This window comes from Lepisosteus platostomus, chromosome 5 (genome assembly GCF_059453375.1).
Source record: "Lepisosteus platostomus isolate fLepPlt1 chromosome 5, fLepPlt1.hap1, whole genome shotgun sequence".
NCBI classification, from domain to species: Eukaryota; Metazoa; Chordata; class Actinopteri; order Semionotiformes; family Lepisosteidae; genus Lepisosteus; species Lepisosteus platostomus.
The window spans coordinates 18875166-18896398 of record NC_142615.1 but is presented as its reverse complement, the minus strand read 5'-3'; the positions used below and the strand labels follow the sequence as shown (position 1 = coordinate 18896398).

Genomic DNA, 21233 nt, shown 5'->3' with positions numbered 1-21233 from the left:
CTACTAATTCCATATTTTTATATGTTAAGTTTTGTTTTTTTCAATGCAACTATTTTTTGGTTTAATCTGGAGAGGACAAGCGATATATATATATAAACTTAATGCAATTAAATATTATTTTCTCATATGAAATGATTCACAGATCCTGCACAGAACCTATGCCATGCCCACCTTTATGAGCATCTTAGCTTTTCTCTCAAATAGAACATTCACTCCAGAAATAAGATGGATTATAAAAGCCGACACATTTTCCAAAGCTTTTAATAGTGTTGTCACCCTGAAGGCATGGGTTTCAATCTTACTCTTGATAAAGAGCTTGCTCTATGGTCCTTCTAGTATTGTGCAAATGAGAAAGGCACTACGATGTAGATAATGCGTTGACATATGTACAAACACACAAAATCTCCCGTTCTTATCCTGTTTCAGCTCATGCTTAATAGGAGTGAAGTAATTCCTCCTTTTTCTTGTAGAAATGTGTCCTGACCACCACAGAACAGAAACCTGTATAGCCTGGTTCTGATTCAAGAACGCCTCGCATGTTCGGCCCTTTCTTTAAAAATTTTACGACTGAACCACCAATACTCAGTGTGATGATCTGTAAAAATATATATTTATACATACAATATATATATAATATATATATATTATATAGTATATTATATATTATATATATATAAAATAATAACTTATACTTTTTTTTCACTCAGTGCTGGATTTTGGGTGCCAAAGGAAACCTTTGGACAGGTGACAATTTTATCCTGTCTGGAAATTTTATTTTGGAGACTTTTTTCTGCCTGTGTTGTATAGTGCAGCATTCAGGAATATTCCAAAACTGAGTCAGATTAAATGGTTTAAGAAAACCAGTTCAACTGGAACATGGAAGAATAAATAAAATGGCAAAACAGTTCCTATATAAAAACTGAAACAAAACAACAACATAACTGCAGTACATCACACTATAAAACAAAACAACAACAAAAAATAACGTTATGACATATAAATGTTAAAATATAGAAGCTGTTAAAACATAACAAAAAAAAACTGCTATCTAACATGCAATCAGAATCACATAAAACAGAACCTGAGATCGGTATAGTTTCTTTCTTGCTGGGGTATCAAGCTGGTCACTGGTTGGTCCTTTTCAACAGGGATCCATGAATGGTACCCTCATGTGAAGGCAAATCAACACAGGTGACTGGTCTGCCCAGCACAAGAGCAGGCCCGGTTTTCTTAAGCAGCACTGAGTTACCAGGAGCGATGCAGCTCTGGCCCAAATCAGTGTCCACTGGCTTGTGTCAATACTGCAGTGGGAACTCCCAGATGAGTTGAAAATGGTGCTGTTGTAACTTGCTGCTTGGATTGGGAGAAATGGCAGTGAGGCCATTGCTTTCTGGAGAAAAGATGGATTCAGTATCTTGTCTGCACCCCTGCTGCAGTGAGGGGGATGGTTCAGGGCTGAAGTCCAGTCCTGGCTCTCCCTGGCAGAGTGGTTTAGTTGTACAGTGATGTGCTAATGGAGCAGTTATTCATGAGAGTGTGTGGGTATTTCACAGAGGCTCAGGACAAACCCCCTTCCTGAAAGTCTCCTGTGTGCATTCAGACAGTCACAGGTCAAGAGCCAGGCAGGCAGGGGAACAATGGACACAACAAAATAAAAAATAAAATAACTACAGTGGTACTAGAAGGTTTGTGAACCCTTTAAAATTTCTGTATGTCTGCATACATTTGACCTAAAATGTGATCAGATCTTCGTCTGAGTCATAAAATAGATAAAGAGAACCCCAAAAAACAAATAACATAAAAAGATATACTTTTTCATTTATTTATTGATCAAAAAGTATTTTAGATTCTGGCAGCGTGGGGCCCGATGTAAAATATTTCCACTCGCCCTGATCATGGTACAAAATTTTAATGAGCACCTTTAAATGTTTTTCAAAAGCTGCAACATCTGACAAGCTAATTTTCTGATTCTCTGAAAAAGACAAATCGTGGTGAAATTGCTCAGCCACTTTAATTATCGCATATTCGTGTAGAGAGTATTCATTAAGCCGTACACACAGCCTGCAAAACCCAGATTACTGTCCAGATAATGTAAGTTGACAAGGTGTACCTTCCGTTCTATTACCCTACTGTACAAAATGGATTTAAACCTTCTGTGAGCACCGCCCTCCATATTCCATTATATTGTGACTACTAATCTGAGGGTGTCATCTGTTAGAACATCTGTATGGCTCTGTAAGAGGTCTGAGATGTGATTTAAAAAAATCATTTAATTCATTTAATTCTCTGGGACACCTTCTGAGCGAGAAAAGCAGGTCATTAAACCTGCTGGAAGACAAACACAACTGCACAAAGTCATTAGGACCTACACTTGGTGAAATTTCATCCAGTATTCTTTGGACTGCTCCATGTACAGTGTCTATAGCCACTACATATGACTCAACTTTGTCAAGATAAACAAAACGAAATTCTTTATAGTTCTCTGATGCCCTAAAATTTTTATCGGTACTGTCATAACGTTGCACGAGTTCCAGGAAAACTAAGGGGTCTCTATTCGTATCGCCACCGCCACCAATATGATTCTCATCGTTCATCACAACTGGCTCTCAGTTTTCAAAGTTATCGTTATCAGGTTCTACTGCAGCACCCCTGACCATTACATTATTTTCTACTCCAGCATTCTCATTGTGTGGATCGGGTTGGTCATGTGGAATGTTGTGTCTCTCTCTGAATCTTTTGTGTCTCAACAAAAATGCTTTTGCAAGTTTAATTCTTTTATTAACATACTGACGCGTGATGTTGGTAAGGGGTCGGTCTTTTAACCACTTTTAAAATCACGTGTTTAGTCATTTACATCCATCAGCGTTCGGCGCATTTGTACCATAAAATCCCATTGCCAGGTCGCGAAATGCTGCCTTTTGAGCTAAATACGCTGTTGAAGTTATGTCAAAAAGGAAAGTGGTAAAAGACTGGACATTTTTTGGTAGATCGGGTTGTACATCGGCAAAAACAGATTTTTGGCGCACTAATTTTCTCTTTTTATCCATTTCATTAGTGTTCCCCATAGCTAGTAACTGAGCTATGTAGCTCACACACTTTAAAACATTACCACTCGTCAAGTCTCTAAACGCACTATTAGTTCTATCCAAAGGTCTGACATGTTTTGATCCAGACAGCGTTGTTAACTACGGCCTTCCGTGATGAAATCACCACTGGGCCTAGCGTCTGCTACCCCATTTCTCCCACATCTTTTTCCACTCTCGAAGATGCCGCGTCTGTGTGAATAAGAAATGGGTATTAAGGATTAGTCAGCAATGCTGAATACATCAAAAACAGAAAACTGCGTAAACTAGGAACTTTTAATTAGTTAACATTCCTCCAAAAGAAGTAACTGTTTAAGTGATATGGATCCAGGTTCATATTTGTTTTTGGGTAACCTTTTAATTGTAACTGATAAAAGAGGTGTTTTACAATACAACTTGGCACCGCTTAATTAATACTAACCTTTTTTCATGGTTGTGCTGTGCCTCACGTTTTGGGCCCCACTAACATTATTTGAAGCCTGAGCAGTGTCTTTACGGATAAGAAAAAAAAAAGGGTGTTAGGTGTTGACCATGATACCTAATATCACAAATTACCAAGAAAATAGAAAACTTATGTAAGCAGGACATTTTTTAATTAGTTAAACTCTTAAGTAATACGCACCATTTGTCAAAGATTATTTAGAAACGCTCTGCTTCTCTTCCACACGTTAATTCCCCGTCGAGCCTGCTGCCTGCATCTAATCTAATGGACATGCTCTCGTTAGCAATGGTGTTAAGTTCTCTGCAGCTGACACTTGTGACGCCATTTATGTTCGCTACAGCCATTGGCTTATACCCAGACTCACTCAGAAAGAGAAGAAAGAACACTGTCCACAATACAGATGTACACGGTTGTAATTCTTACCCACTGATGCCGGAGAGTTCTGACGACTCCAACACCACAGATTTATTCCCTGTTGAGCCTATCGCCTGCGTCGGGTGTATATCTGCTGCATGTAATGGAAATGCATCAAACAATGCTGTAATTTCAATTTTAATAAGACGAATGTACATACCCAAGAAAAATTAATCGTCATCCATCAAGTCCTGTAGTGCAAGGCTTCAAAAAAGGGAGTCTTCCACTGTCTGTATCTGCTCTTTGCGTGCCACTGTTCTATTCTTCTGAAGTCCAAAGATCTCCCAAGACTGACAGACTCGGACACTGCAAGCCAAGTCCTTATGTAGGTTTTTAGGTCACTTCACTGTCCACGCCCGAAACCGTAAAGTTCTGAGAGATGTGTTTTTTAGAGATATGAACCCTAACCCTTTAATGACCTAGCAGTTCCAACTGCAGAGAAGTTGTCAGTAAAATGTAAAGATCTAAACATTCCACAAAAGCTTTACATTTTCTAATCTGATATAATTTTGCACATAATTTTCTTTTTCTTCCCCCCAATCATGAGGTTTGTGGTTGGGGTCTACTATAGCACCCCAACCAATTTAAAAGTGTTTATGCTTAAAATTAGCTGGGGTGTCCGGTATAAACTACTTATTACAATATTTTCTGATGGGGGTTTGTTGTTTCAATCTATGGTTAGGTATGTTATTTTCAACACTTGGCTTTTTCGCCAGACAGTGCATCAACCCAGATGGACTTCAGATTTCCTGTCTATTCTGAAAGTGATTCCGGTGATGAGGAACTGAGAATATCTGACATGAAAGAGTCACTACAAATGGTAAATATTTTAGGAAAAGGCACAAGTTAAAGTTAAAGTCTTAAAATTTATGAAGACACAGACATCCAATGACTGTATAACTGATTCATTTGTGCCCAGTCACTTGAAGCTTTAATGCGATTCTTTTCCCATCCTTATTTCTTCGTTCCCATGAATTTACTCTATAGTAAAGGAAAAGGAAAGGCTGGCAACTGCAGGTATTCTTTGTCTGTGCTGAACTGCTTGTGCAGAGAGTTATATTTACTTTACAGGGGGTGTAGTTTGGTGGTAAAGCACATGCCTTGCAAGTTTGAGGTTCTGGGTTCAATTCCTGGCATTTCCAGGTGTTTTGTTACCACCGTCACATAGCAAACGTCTTCGCTTGTGTTCAGAGAGACCCAGGTTTATAAAATAAAATCTAGATACTCTCGAAGTGCTACAATGTTGCTCTACTGCTTTAAAGGTACTTCCAATGCATTTAGTCTTGTTAACTATCAAATGATTTTAACTAATTTAACGTAATCTACAAGAAAGCCAGAGAAGGTCTTCGATTTGTCTTGGCTGTTAAAGAAGCACCTGTTTAATCTCAGCTGGGATTTCTTTAGAGCTCGTTCAGCGAGCGAGTCCTCCCTCTGGACTCCACACTGAGCTGAAAACTGCGCGAGCTCCTCACTGCGTGTCCTGTACAGTTACATGTGCTCTTGTGTAGATTAACTACATGCAGCACAGCGACAAGAACACCTTGAACGTGTTCCGTATGGGAAGAAAAATGATAAATAGAACGTGTAAAATATCCATGGTACAAATCAAAAACATGAAGGACAAAACAATGACTTTTGAAGATCACAAGAGATTCAAGAAACACAACCATCCACTTGAATGCTGAACACTTAAGTTAAAAGACTGATTGTTTACCTACAAAGCGAAGGACATGACCTGTAAATCTCTTCATGGTTTATAGTTTACAAAATAAAACAATTTCTTTATTTCTTGCTAGATGATTTATTGAATTTAAACAAAATCACAATTAAAAACCTTTTGTGTTAAACTGTTATACACACACTCTATCGAAGACAAACATTAGTGTCTTCTGATGTGTGCACGCCCATTTCTCCAAAACAAAAAAAAAACTTAATTGAATTTAATTTATCTACTTTTTATGCTTGCATCGTTTTTTAATATTTCTGTAAAATCTTGTCTTCTTACTAGTCTTGATATACATTTTTCGAACATGGTGCAATAATATTGTTATTAGTTTCAGTTTTGGAAAATCGCGGCCAGAATCTACCGAAACTGGTAATGTTCACATAATAGCAGCATTTTGGGTGGAAAAAGGTATTTCTTCATATGAATCCTAACACTTTTATGGGCGGCATTCTAAGACTTCTCACTTCAGATAAAGCTGTCAATACATCATACATTTCTACTCCATTAATATCAGCAGTACTATTGCTACCGAACGCTAAATATAGATCCTGGCAATACTTCATGAGATCATTTTTAGAAAATTGTTTATTTTAAGTTTTCCAACAAATCTGAACTGTAATTGTGAAATATTACAGCTGAGAATACAAAAGGAATATGAAGATCAAATTCAATGTATGAAAATTATTTTCTTGGAAGTTGCCAACCTAAATGGAGGCACACGTGTTTCCATGGTAAATTTACTCCTGCTCCCAAACCAATATGGTGCAGCGATATCTGAGAATGGCACTGTCACTGCATGTGAGTCACGTGTTCCAGCTGTCAACCTATGATACCATGTTCAACCAATGCTAGTAATATTACTATTGTAATAAAGGAGCAAGAGAGGTGCAGTTGGTAGAGCTGGCGACCCTTAAGTTCAGAATTGTTGATTCAAGGGTCTTTTCTGATCCCTTTAATCTTTTAGTAGGACAGTGCAAGCAGGACGTGATAGTGTACAGTGACAACCCAATGTCGTATGTGCTTTGTGTAATTCAAGTTTCTTACTGCTTTGGGGCTTGATTCAGATATCGCTGTGAAAGCAAGGGGCAAGCAAAGGTTTTTTCTAAATCGAGGGTGATCTGCTCACGAATAAGTATAAACACCTGAGCATTTACTGTTTGAAGATGACACTTTGTTGCAATACTTCTTCTTCTTAATCTCACATAATGGTATTTTGGTGGGGCAAAGAAGTGTAGCCCTTGTACAACTTTGATAACTGATTAGAGCTTTAAGTTACAGCAGCAGGAGTAGCAGTAATGGCAAGATCGTATTTGGAGTCCAGCATTTCTCATTTCTTATGCAGAGCCGTCGACTCTGAAAGCACTGCTGAGCGCAATAAGGAATTGTGGCTTCAGATCGCTGTAACTTAGAGCTGCCTTGGTCTGTTCATGCTGCCTACACACTTTGAATTGCTGGCATTTTCTACAAACTTTCCATTCTGAGGTTTCATGAAATTTCTTACATTTGAGACAACACTAAAATATTTCATTTGGGTTACCTAATACATAGTGCAAACTGTATCTGCATGGGGATCCTGTGGCTCATGAAGCCATTTGTTATTCTGTTGTGAGGTGTGAGGGGCAGAATGCAAATCGAGTTGGTGAATAGAAAATGAAACAGGAGTCACTTCTTGAGCTACGAATTCCAAACAGTATGAAAACCCATGGATTTTAACAGTGCAGAATACTCTGCAAATTGCACTGAGTTGCTTGCTTACTTCTGCTGCTTTTACAGTCATTCACTGTCAGCAAGCACTGGAACAATTCAAGAGAGGTAAAAACAGGTTGTCAGGAGTGGGATTTGAACCCACCCCTCCATTTGGAGACCAGAACACCCAAGCCAGCTAGAAAGACACATCCTTGAGTTTTGCGCCTTAGACCACTCAGCCATACTGACAAGCCGGAGTAAAAGGTGTGCTGAATGCACCAGTAGTTGACTAAACTGAATTTCTTCCCTGAAATGATTTGCTTGTGAAGAGCCAAGTTGCTTTGAACGGATCTTGGAAATCAAATATACGGATGGATTCAGAGTGTGCTTTCCAAAGTTTGTGTAACATTTTCCTTTGCTAGGGTACAGTTGTCTTCCCAATCTTGATTACCTAAAACCGGGTCCCATCATATAAAACAGCTTTTCTTCCTGGGGAACAAAGGTTGTTTTCAATATTTCTAATTTTGGTTTCAAGATTGCAATTTAGTGTGATTTAAAGAAATTATTTAACATCATACGTGATCTAATTTTCATTTTTCTATTGTAATCTCTTGTGAATGTGTGCATAGCTTTCATGGTTTCAATATAAGACTATAAAATGTCTTCTTTGTATTATTCTGTAGTAATTTGTGAAAAGACAATAAAGTTCTTAACAAATCCCATATATTTGATTTCTGCATTCTGTTAAGGCTATAACAGATAACTTTTCTCTACAATTTTGAGACAGAGTAACAGAGTAAGTAGAGACGTTTTGCAAGTTACTTGACAATCTAGATAAAATAACATGGAGGTGAAAAAGGAAGGCACAGTAGGTTTAGAAGACTGAAACTTAGCTCTTGGCCACCATCCCATTGCATTCAAAGTCTCAGCATACTATACTATGGTGAATCAACGCTAGTAATATTACTGTTGTAATAGAGGAGCAAAAGAGGCGCAGCCAGTAGAGCTGGCGACCTTTAAGTTCAAGATTGTGATTTCAAGGGTTGTTTGTGTCCTTTCTGATCCCTCTAAGCTTTTAGTAGGACAGTGCAAGCAGGACGTTATAGGGTACAGTGACCCCGAGTGCCTTATGACCATTGCCTGATTCAGCTTTCTTTCCATTTTGAGCCTCGATTCAGATATTGCTCTGAAAGCATCGGGCGAGCAAGAGTGTGTCTGACTCGAGGAAGATCTGCTCACAAGTATTAAAAACTTCAGCATTTACTGTTCGAATACCACACTTTGTTAAAACACGGCTGCTTCTTAAGCTAATGGGCAGTGGTTTTTGAGCACGCATTGTATAGTTAATGCTGTTATTAATAAAACCTTAAATTCACATAATGGAATTTTGATGGCGCAAAGTAGTCTAGCTCCTGTACAAATGTACATGCCCGCTGATTAGAGCTTAAAACTACAGTAGCAAGAGTAGCAATAATGGCAACAACGAGTTCGGCATTTATCATGTCTTCTGCAGAGCCATCTTATCTGAATGCACTGCCCGAGATAAAAGAGGACTTGTGGCTTTGTTTTTACAGACTGCTGCGTTGCTCTGTTCATGCAGACTACACGCTTTAAATTTATGACATTTACTGCAAGAGTTGATTTTCCAGGGTTTTTTTTAATTCTTCGCATTTGAGCACGATCTAAAATATTTCATTCAGGTTCGCCGAATACATCATGAAACCGGTATTTCCAACGGTCTTACATGAAACCTTTTTGTTATTCTGTTCTGAAGTTTGAAAATGAAAATGAAAAGGGGGTCACCTTCATAGGCTTGAAAGAAGTCCAAGCCACATAAAAACCCGCGAATTCTCACAAATTGCCTTGTGCTGCACCTTTCTTCTGCTGCTTTTATAATTCGGGCTTCAACATTTGAATGCATACCTTATGATAATCACATTCACGTGTTTACGAAGCTTTTTTCTGTCCGTTGTGTTCTTGCGAAGCAGTTTCTCCGTTTTCCTCCTATTGTGATTGTCAGCGAGAACAACAAGACTGGAACAGTGTAAGACAGGGTAAAACGCCTTACTGTCGGGAGTGGGATTTGAACCCGCGTCTCTATTTGGAGAGCGGAACACACAGCTTAAAAGACAAGAATCTATGAAATCGTTATTTTTAACCATTCGACTATCCTGAAGAAATGTATGCTGAATGCACCAGTTGCATCTGATTTTCCGTAACTTTAGGACGATTGACACAACTGGAAGAACACAATTTGTGGCGTTTAGCATGACATAGTCTTGCAGGCAGACAATGTTTTGTCCCACTACTTATATAATTTTATCGTTTACTCGTTTAAAAAAAAAAACTCGGTCTTCTCGTTCCTAAGTCAGATTTTTAGTGCTTTTGAACGGTACTTCCAACCAGAGCTCACTCGATCTGTTTGTGATCAGACCATGGAGTGGGGGTTGTACCAAACGCACGTTCCTTCCCAATGCTGAGACGATCATTCGAAAGATGGGTGTGAAGAGAGACAGGCTTTGTCGACTAAAAAACAGGGCAGGATATGCACGAACACTAATCACTGGCGACAGTTATGTTCTTCTTACTATAGAAACTCCTACATTGCAAATTTTTTAAAGACTTTGAAACTAAAGGAGAGTGGTGACAAATGAAACAGGCACGGGTGGGGCTTGAACCCACGATCTTTGGTTTACAAGACCAACGCCTTACCACTTGGCCACCGCGCCTTCGAGGGTGGATAAATTATTTTGTTTACATCGCCTGGAGGCAGCAACAACAAAAAATAGGGATTTTTAACAAGGAGATATGCAGCAGTGGTGTAATCCCAAAAGATGCCCCCGAAGAGACTGGAGCTTTAATCCAGCTCCTTAGAGCGCTCGGCCGCGTTACTCTCGACAGCGGCTCTTCAGCTCTTGTTGTCTGACCTAGTGGTGTTATGATGCATGGAAGCGACTGCAACTTCGTTTTCTGAGATGCTTTCTCTCACGAGGTGAAACCTCGACTTCTTTGGCACCTCTGGATATACTTCTTCTGTAGAGCAGGCTTTCACACCTTAGCTTATAGCACCCTTCAAGTCATTTTATTTTTATAGAAAGATGCATTCCTGTTTTAAAAATGCTTTATGAGGCGTGTTTGATTAAACGGACAGTTTTCTTATTGTAGAATGCAGATCTGTGCAGCAATTGTACTGGATTTGACTGGGATTCTGAAATATTTCTTGCAATATTTCTTTCATGAACCTATACTAAAAAACAGACCTGAAACTCCCTAGCTTCCAATCTCTGATGTTACTGTCTTGAAACTCGGACGTGATGTTCTGCAGACATGCAGTGTCCCTTTACTCTCGTTGTTTTCAAAACGACCTCCGTTGTCGGGCGCAGTTGAAGTGGAACTGGCCTGACTGCACTGGCTCAAAATGTCCCTTAATGGGACTAGAATGAAATTCTAATATACGTATATCGTTATAGGTCAATTAGACATCTCTGATTATACAGTATGTCCATTATACATAAATGGTTGAAGTTCTATTATACGGATACATTTAGAGGACTATTATATCTATATAGTTAAAGGTCTATTATACATCAAAGATAGGTTTTATAAGTGTAGAAACTAGTAAATCAAGCCAATGATTTGGTTTAGAAATTTATTCTGAAAATATACAATTATTCACACCTGAAAAATATGTAGTTCCAATTATGCATTTTATACAATATCGTATTAAACATGATAATGTTTATTACAATATTGTTTATTACAATATATCATAAAAAACGCAACTAGTAAACTTCAGCTACAAATTATAGTAACATGGGAATATATATATATAGTAATGACAAACACAAACTAATTACATTAACACGCTAATATTTAACTCAAAACAACATTTCGATTCAAATATAAGTTTTAAAAATCACAACTTCTATATTTCCAGGAAAATATTTTTAATGTTGCACAAACACTACTTTCTAATAAAGATAGAATTAAACTGTTCTGTGTCTCATGGTGATCCTCCTCTCGATACTGATGAATTGTTTAATATTATCCCTCGAGAAAAAAAAAAGTGTCAATATCCGCCTGGAACGATTGATGCCCCATCAAACAATTTTTAATTTCCCCGGAAGTTCATACAGTAGAAACCTGCTTCGTGGCTTAAATTCAAGGGAAACAACGCTTCCTACACCCCTTTGATAGCTCAGTTGGTATAGCGGAGGACTGTAGGGGAAATAGTAAGGCATCCTTAGGTCGCTGGTTCGACTCCGGCTCGAAGGAATGTGCTTTTTGTGAACTTTAATCAAAGAGATAAAATAGCAAATCTTTTTCACTCAGACGTTGATCAAAAGCTTAATAAACCACGAAGCAGACCCAGTGGGCAAAAGACGTATAATATACGTCTATTAAACGCATACCTTAGACGTCTAAATGTGGTCTGCAATTCGTCTAGAATGAAATTCTAATATACGTCTAAAGTTATACGTCAATTATACGTCTATGTTTAGACGTTCATTATACATAAATGGTTGGAGTTCTATTATACGGATAAATTTAGAGGACTATTATACATATATGGTTGGAGTTCCGGATAACTTTAGAGGTCTATTATACGTATATGGTTAGAGGTCTATTATACGGATAACTTTAGAGGTCTATTATACGTATATGGTTAGAGGTCTATTATACGGATAACATTAGAGGTCTATTATACGTATATGGGTAGAGGTCTATTATACATCAAAGATAGGTTTTATAGGTGTAGAAACAAGTAAACCAAGCCAATGATTAGGTTTAGAAATTTATTCTGAAAATACACATTCACACCTGAAACATATGTGTTTCAAATTATACATTGTATACAATCAATCAACAATCAACATATGGGCAATAATCATAAAAAACACAAGTAGTCTTAAACTTCAGCTACAAATTCTGGTAACATGGCAATATACAGTATAGTAATGACAAACAAACTAATTACATTAACACACTAACTCAAAACCACATTTTGATTCAAATATACATTTTAAAATGTACAACTTCTATATTTCCAAGAAAAAAAAATATTACAATGGAAGTTAAGACGATTTTTGTCCACTATTTGCAAACCCTGTCTAATTGTCCTAACAGTTAGAACCAAAAACCTATTATTTTCAGTGTCCAGATCTCCTGGCCCCCTGCCTTGCATATGCATTCTTCAAGTAACACATTGCGTGCTCCTTTATTTCTTTTTCTGTTGATGTAGGGTGGGACTTCAGCACCGCAGCTAGGAGAAAATTATATAATATTACTTCCCAAAAAATGATGATTAATATCTTCTTTAGTATAATCTAAAAAATGAACGGTTTACTAAGCTCAAAGCTGAAATAAATGTATAAAATTTGGCTTGCATCATAGCAGTTGAGCAATAAAGTCTGTCCTAATTAAAGAGTACCCAAAGTTTGAAAGTACAACATAGAATAAGAATAATAAGAGAAACGGCAAAACGATTTTGTGTCATCTTCCCCATTCACACTATTTTATGTGCCATTTTTTGCTTATTCACGTACTATTTTAATCAAAATAATATTAAGAAAGATCTGTATGTATTCAGATAGTATTATTATTGTTCATACTTACTCGTCAAAAGAGGATTGCTGAGATATTTGCGGATATACTTCTACGTTTGAAAAACGTGTCCAAAATGGTGACCAACGAATACTAGCAATGCATTGTGGTATATAACCGGAAAATATGCTGGGTTCGATATTTTCTCAACGTATGCGTTTATTAATGTTGTCGATATTATGGTTGAAATTTAACATTGATAATACATCGCGGCTATGTGCCCCCTGCTATGAGCTGATGTGCAATTTTAACGCATGCAGTTAGTAAGGATCGTACTGTTTTATGGTATTATATATAATGACATTATGGAATAGGATGGGGACAGGCCTGGCATCACGGGGGGGAGGGAGGAGTGTCGCCCCTTCAGTTTTGGGCAAAAAGATTTACCTAACTTAATTTGCGCCCTAAAAAAATAGTTGTACTTTGTCAATGGTCAGACAACACTAAATGACACGAACAGTCACTCAGTCTGTTTGATGGGCAGGAGGGCTATCCGTCCAGGAACTGCACATATCAGTGTCGTTATTGAGTGTCAACATTACGATCCTGTTTGCTCAGGTGGACCGATTCCTTGCAGTAGTTTATCATTATACTTAAAATCGTTATATAATTAGGACTAGTTATAGCAGTCTGTGCTTTCTGTTGGTTTTACAACATTTTTTTCTTAACGATTCAGAACGTCTATGTAGCTGCAAAAATGAACGCTTATGGTACTTTTCGCTCCAGGCAATACAAATTGTGAGAGTGACGAAAAATGTGAAACTGAACTTCATCGCAAATACCAGATTGCTAGTCGTTATCTTCTATCATGAAGCACTAATCAATGGCATAGCTGCGAGATTTCATTTGGGTAGCTGCACCATACTGCTCCGTTTCAACCAAAATATCAACCCCCCCTCAGAATTTCAGAAGCCCCCTACAGCTTTTTCCCCGGGCACCGCGCACTGATGGGGGACGGGGTGTCCAGGAAATGGTATCAACTTTTCTCAAGAAAATAAAAATATAAACTCTATAGGCACTCAAACATTTTACTGTTTTTTTTCAGGCAGGTGGCAAGACCCCCTCAGCAAAACCCTTGTATGCCAAGCTGTGGGCATTGATTCGTCGAATATACGTATATTCACGGCGAAAATACGGCTATACGTATATATACGTCGCCTCGACGTATAATCAAATATAATCATTAATAAACGCATATAAAACGTCGAAAACACATCTAACACAGTGCCTGAGGCTTTTTACAGTATGTATCGTGTGTGCCGCAACTAGGAGTATACGGCACTCTGCACAGTGTACGAAGTAAATTATTTTTGCAGTAATTAATTTACACGTGTATAATAAATATAGTAATAAATATAATAAATTAATTATTGCGAAAAAGTAATTAATTTACACGTGTATAATAAATATAGTAATAAATATAATAAATTAACTTCGTACACTGTGCTTTGATATGGATGTTCATTTGAAGGATTTGAGGAAACTATCAAGGATCTCAGAACAACCAAAGATACATTTGGGCATCTGCTATTGGTAAAGATTAATGAATACAGTAAGTGTGAAGTTTGCACACACACGAGAGAAAAAAACCCGTTTTAATTCACTTCATTAAACTGACGGTGTGTATAGCAGAGGATGGTTTCGATCCATCGACCTCTGGGTTATGGGCCCAGCACGCTTCCGCTGCGCCACTCTCCTGACAGCTGTCGTGGTGTGATTCAACACAACTGCTCTATCTTTGCTTTCTAAAAGTGTGCCCGAGATGAAAAGTCTAAACGGTAAACGCAGACGTCACTTTGAGCACTTGGTCTTTTATAGTACAAATATCACACGCTGCACTACATGGGCGTGTCTTCAAGATCGTTGTGAACCAAAGCTTCTGCTTTCCAAGGCAACTGATTCTTTCGTCTTTAATTCCCAAATCTTCAATGAGAATCAGTGAAATGAAAACCAAACACATGTACACACTCGCGTCCTAGCGTGAAAGAAAAAAGATGGAAGCATTTGAGAAATAACAAGAGTAGTCTGAACAGCTCCAGCCTGTCAACTGCTCTACAAAGTGATCGCTACCTCCACACCCAGTTTATAACACTGAAAATGATTCAGGAAGCACAGCAAAGTTCTAAAAGCAGAGGTTGAAAAGCGTCTAGATACATAAAATGAAAATTTCTCAAAAGTAATATCTTCATCTTTGAAATATTGTCATCCATATATTTTCGTTTTTCTCTTTTTTACATATCACGCTTTCGAGAAATAAACTGTCTTGTAATGAAGGCTGCATTAGAAAATGTGTATCTAACTTTGTTCAATTAAAACCAGCACATCCCAGTGGGCAAAAGATGTAGAATATACGACTATTAAACCCATACCTTTTAAATTGTAATCAACAAATGGCTAATCATCATAAAAAAACACAACTAGTAAACTTTAGTTACAAATTCTAGTAACATGGCAATATATATATAGTAATGACAAACACAAACTAATTACATGAACACACTAATATTTGACTCAAAACCACATTTCGATTCAAATATAAATTAAAAAATTTACAACTTCTATATTTCCACGAAAATATTATTAATGTATCACAAACGCTACTTTCTAAAAAAGACAGAATTAAACTGTTTGTTTTGTGTCTCATGGTGATCCTCCTCTCGATATGAATGAAATGTTTAATATGATCCCTCGAGAAAAAAAAAGAGTCCATTTCCGCCTGGAATGATTGATGCCCCATCAAACATTTTGTAATATCCCCGGAAGTTCATACAGTAGAATCCTGGTTCGTGGGTAAACAAGACTAAGGAAACGAGTTGGAAACTTGATGTCGAACTGGGATTTAGATCACCTGAAATATTACGCTACATTGGGCAGTATGTGCCAGAGAGTGGCTTTTTCACTCAGACGTTGATCAAAAGCTCAGTAAACGGCGAAGCAGAGGCTTTTGTTCCGAATTTAGCTCAGGTCTGATTTTCTTGTTTTGGCCAAGATCTGAACTTTGAATGCAGCGACTACTTGGTCTGCTTTGTAATTCAAATATAGATACAAATGTCACGGTTTTTTTGTAGATATAAAGGTGTTCTCTGTTTTCAAAGGATAGGTACTTAATTGGCTTTATGATTTGGTTTTGATTTTGTATCGTTGTGTTATGAAGTTTGTGCTTTTTGTGTTTTTAACGTATCGTGAACTTATTTTTGAAACAAATGCTGACAAAGGCAAACATGGCACACATCTGTTTATACCAGCGATTAACCAAGCACTGACTTTATTTAACAACCACACCAAAAACCAAACACAGGATCAACACACACATGAGGAGACTGACGAACACGTACACACATTTAGGGTGGTAATTACCTAACAACACACTATACTTTTACAGGACTACACAGGGCACTAGAATTACTAGGACATTATTTACACAGGTAGGGTCAGCCGCTGGTCATCGTGCTGACCCTCAGACTCTTCCCGGCTTCCACTCCCAGCATGCCCAGCGGTACTACGAGCGCCTAGGGGCGCTTCCTCCTTACCACCAGGCGAGGGCGTTACACTGCCCCCACCTGAAGCGTCTGGCGTCTCGCCGACGTCGAACACCCCCCTCAGGCTGTACTCGTATTCGGCCAACTGCTGCGGAACCCTGCGTGAGCGGCCGCTGCGCCGCGGTGACGGCTGGCGATCCACGGACGCCCCACTATCGGCCGGCTCCGGCCCCAGCTGCTCCTCTGGAGCCTCCCCACACGGCTCCTCCTCCCGGGCCCGGTAGGGGGCCAGGCGGTCTCGGTGCAGGACCACCACTCTCCCCCGTGTTCGCAACCGGACACGGTAGCAGACCTCGCCCACCACCCCGAGTACCTCAGCGGGCCCCTCCCACGACGGCGCCAGCTTAGGGCTGAGGCCTTTGCGGCGGCGCGGGTTGTACACCCAAACCGAGTCCCCGGGCTGGAAGGCAGGCCCCCTGCAGCGCAGGTCGTAGTACCGCTTCTGCCGGACCCCCACCTGTGTCAGGTGGGTCCGTGCAAAGCTGTGCACCCGCTGCATCCGCTGCCGCAGGTCCCACTCGTAGTCCGGTCCAGCCGGTGGTGCCGACCCATCTCCGGGCGGCGGGCCGAAGACCAGGTCCACCGGTGTTCGCATTTCCGGCCCAGCATGAGCGAAGCCGGGGTGCACCCGGTGGATTCCTGGACCGCGGTCCGATACGCCCAGAGCGCAAGGGGGAGGTGGCGGTCCCAGTCCCGTTGGTGCCGGGACACCAGGGTGGCCAGCTGGGTGGCGAGAGTCCGATTAAACCGCTCCACCAACCCGTCGCTCTGGGGATGCAGCGGTGTGGTCCACGTCTTAGTGATCCCCAGGCGCTGGCACACTCTGGCGAAGACCTGGGACTCGAAGTTACACCGCTGGTCACTGTGTAACTCCTCCGGCACCCCCAGCCTGGCAAACATCCCCTCCAGCAGTGCATCGGCCACCGTGGGGGCACTCTGGTCTGGGAGGGCGTTGCCCTCCGGCCACTTCATTAAATAATCCATGGCCACCAAGACGTAGCGGTTCCCGGCCTCGGTGCGTGGAAACGGGCCCAAAACGTCCACCCCCACCCGCTCCATAGGAGCCCCCACCTGGCGTTGTTGGAGGGGGGCCCGAGAGCGCTCGGGGGGACCCTTCTGCGCCACACACACCGCACACGTTCGGCAGTACCGCTGCACGTCCCGGTGGCAAAGACCCCAATAAAAACGGCCTCGGAGACGCTGCAGGGTTTTTTTACCGCCGAAGTGTCCCACGCCCGGCTGGCTTTGCACCGTTTGGAGCACCGCCCCACAGAGCGACCGAGGCACCACCAGCTGCCACCGTACCTCGCCACTGGAGGGTACCCGCCACCCCTTGCGCAGCACCCCGTCCTTTACCTCCAAGGCCTCCCACAGGGCGCAGAGGGCCTTGACAGACTTCGGGTGCGGGGCGAGCTCCTCTCGCGTAGGCCGCACTCCAGCTGCCCTCCAGCGGAGCACCGGCCCCACGTCAGGATCAGCTGCCTGACGCTGCGCCAGGTCTGGCAGGCCCACCCCCAGCGGCCCCTCCCGGGCCGTGGCCACGGCGCTCACCCCCGCCGCGGTGCGGACAGCCTCCTCACGCTGCTCCCGTCGGGCGCAGTGGTGGCAGTCCGCGGCCTCGCAGGGGCGCCGCTAGAGAGCGTCGGCATTGAGATGGCGAGACCCCGCATGGTGCACGACAGTGAAGTCGTACTCCTGCAGGATCTCTATCCATCGCGCCATCTGTCCCTCTGGCTCCTTAAAGTGGAGCAGCCAGGTGCGGGACGCATGGTCGGTCCTCAACCGGAACTGGGTCCCGAACAGGTACGGCCTGAAGTGGTGGACCGCCGCCATCACCGCCAGCAGCTCGCGACGGGTCACGCAGTAGTTCCGCTCAGGCCTAGTCAGAGCCCGACTATAGTAAGCCACTACGCGCTCCCCATCCGGCCCTTCCTGTGCCAACACCGCCCCCACCCCCGAGTCACTCACGTCGGTGTCGAGAATATACGGCAACCGCGGGTCGGGGTAGGCCAGCACGGGGGCCCCCACCAGAGCTTCGCGCAACCGGCCAAAGGCAGTCTCACAGCCCGAGTCCCAGTCAAAACGGCGGCCCTTGTCGGTGAGGCGGTGCAGCGGGGCGGCGATGCTGGCAAAGTCCCGGACGAACCTCCAGTAGTACGAGGCCAACCCCAGAAAGCTGCGGAGCTCCACGACGGTGCGTGGAGTCGGCCAGCCCCTCACTGCGGTGACCTTACCTGGGTCCGTAGCCACCCCTCGCGGTCCAACAATATGTCCCAGGAAGGTCACCTCCCGCTGCAGGAGCTCGCACTTGCGGGGGTTGAGCCTCAGGCCAGCACGGCGGATGCAGGCCAGCACCGCCTGGAGGTTCGTCAAGGCCTGGTCGAAACTCCGTGCATGAACCAGCAGATCGTCGGGACCGATCGGGACCGATGCCAGCACCCTCTCCATCAGCCTCTCGAACGTCGCCGGGGCATTGCACAGGCCAAAAGGCATGACAGTAAACTGCCAGAGGCCCTGGCCGATGGAAAAGGCCGTCTTCGGGCGAGCATCGGGAGCATGCGGTACCTGCCAGTAGCCGCAGCGGAGGTCCAGGGAGCTGAACCAGGTCGACCCGGTGATGTAGTCCAGGGCATCATCGATCCTCGGCAGGGGGTAGGAATCTTTCCGGGTGACCTCGTTCAGCTTGCGGTAGTTGACGCAAAACCTCCACGAGCAGTCTTTTTTTTTAACCAGTACGGCTGGCGGCGACCACGGGCTCGCGGAGGGCTCAATCACCCCCGCTGCGGCCATCTCCCGGATCTTTTCCTCGGCGGCGGTCCGCTTGGCATGGACCATGCGTCCCGGTGGGATGCGGATGGGCCGAGCGTCGCCGGTGTTGATCTCGTGTTGGACCAGGGCAGTGCGGGTGCAGTCCTCATCTCTCGCCGCAAAGAGGTCTTCGTTCTGGGCGAGTAGCTCCTGGAGCCGCTGCCGCTGGTCCTGATCGAGGCCCTCGCAGCTCCGCTGGAAGAGGTCCTCAACGGCACACCTCGCTTCCACGCAATGCCACACCAACTCCTGCCGGTCCAAGTCCAACCTGGCCCCCACTCGCTGCAGTAGGTCCAGCCCCAGAATGCAGTCCTCCTGGATGGGTGCAAGGTAGCAGGGGTGGCGCACCGTCGCTGCACCCAGACGGAAGGCAAGCACCCGTTTCCCCCGGACTGCAGCGAGCTGTCCCGTTCCCGTTTCCCGACGCCGATCGAGGAGTTCGGAGTCCCCTCTTCCTGCATCGGTCGCAAAGCAGCGTGTGGGGCTGTTCGTCAGGGGTCGCTGCAAGGTCTGGCTCCTCTTCCCCCTCGCTGGACTCCTCCGTCGTCGCCTCGGTCAGCCGGCAGGGTGCACTGCGTCTGCTGGCGCTTCCAGTCACCCCGAACACGGCCTCAGCCCGTGTAGCAAGGGCCAAGGCCTGCTCCAGCGATGTTGGCGCGGCCAGCTGCACGTGGCGCCGCAGCTCCTCGGGTGAGAGGGCCTTGAGAAAGGCCTGGAGAGCCATCTCCCGCTGCGCCTCCCGGGGAAAAGTTGGGTATCCTCGGCGGGCGAGGAACATGACATCAGTGGCAACCGGGCCCAGTCGCTCTCCTGGTTGGCGCTGCCGCAGGGCCAGTCTCTCCCGCATCAGGTCCAGCGGCTCCTCCACGGCGAAGTGCAGCTGGAGAGCTGCCGCCAGCGCCGTGTATTCGCCTCTGTCCTCCTCCGAGACATCCAAGAGCATTTGGCAGCCCGATCCTTCCAGAGCCGCCACCATCTCCGCTCGGCTCCAGCCATTCTTCTGGGCCGCCAGCTGGAACTGCGCCTCGTAGGTTTCACAAGGCACTTCCCTGTTGTAGTGACTGGGTCGCACCCGCGCCACTGGTCGTTTCCGGCAGGGAGGGTATCCTCTCTCAGGGGCACCCACTGGCCAGGAGTAGCGGTCAGTCGCCCCAATTCTACCGGCGGGACAACTACTGAGTAGCCCTGGTAAGGGCCGTGGCCACCGGTCGCACCCAGGAGTTGCTCAGGCTCCCTATGTGTGCTGCCGGTGGGTTTTGTCTCTTTTAGAGTCAACCGGCACTTGACAGAATCGGGTAGTGTCTGCCACAATTTGTCCATCCTGCCCGCTTCTGACACCGATATAGCATTCACAGGTTCTTCTCAGAACAAAGGACCAGTGGAGACACGATTAACAAACCAAGCAATAGCTTTATTCTTTAACAACCACAAAACCAAACACAGCATATACATGCACATGAGAAGACTGACAGAACACGTACACATCTTTAGGGTGGTAATTACTTAACAACACGCTATACACTTATAAGACTACACAGGGCACTAGAACTACTAGGACATTATTTACACAGGTAGGGTCAGCCGCTGGTCACCGTGCTGACCCTCAGACTCTCCCCGGCTACAACTCCCAGCATGCCCAGCGGTACTATGCACGCCTAGGGGCGCTTCCTCCTCACCACCAGGCGAGGGCGTTACAATATATATATATTTTTTCTCTGGTTCTCAGCAGTATCATTGGGCTGAACTCCAGTTAAATGCTTGTCTTAGAAAGATCAAAAGTGAGCGAGGGAAGATGGGTGGAGATTAATGGAAGTTATAAAGGCAATGGGTTGGCTCTGCTTAAGCTTTATTCAGATCTTATTAGGGCAAACTCTATGGGTCAATTGCATCGAACTGAAAGTAGCATACTAACAGGAGTTCAACCCATGCTT

The 21233-nt window shown here is 43.6% G+C and overlaps 1 protein-coding gene and 2 non-coding genes across 3 annotated transcripts; 2 read left to right on the top strand and 1 right to left on the bottom strand.

The window, feature by feature from the left end:
• Positions 1 to 5456: 5456 nt before the first annotated feature.
• Positions 5457 to 20333, top strand: LOC148664487 (uncharacterized). The gene is made up of 3 exons (XM_088630909.1): positions 5457 to 5493; positions 17642 to 18533; positions 20132 to 20333. Exons 1-3 carry the CDS (start codon positions 5457 to 5459, stop codon positions 20331 to 20333), a joined length of 1131 nt encoding a protein of 376 aa, XP_088487035.1.
• On the bottom strand, positions 10009 to 10080 carry trnat-ugu (transfer RNA threonine (anticodon UGU)). Its single transcript has one exon. It is a non-coding gene; the product is annotated as a tRNA-Thr (tRNA).
• On the top strand, positions 11539 to 11626 carry trnay-gua (transfer RNA tyrosine (anticodon GUA)). The gene is given in 2 exon segments: positions 11539 to 11575; positions 11591 to 11626. It is a non-coding gene; the product is annotated as a tRNA-Tyr (tRNA).
• Positions 20334 to 21233: the final 900 nt, after the last annotated feature.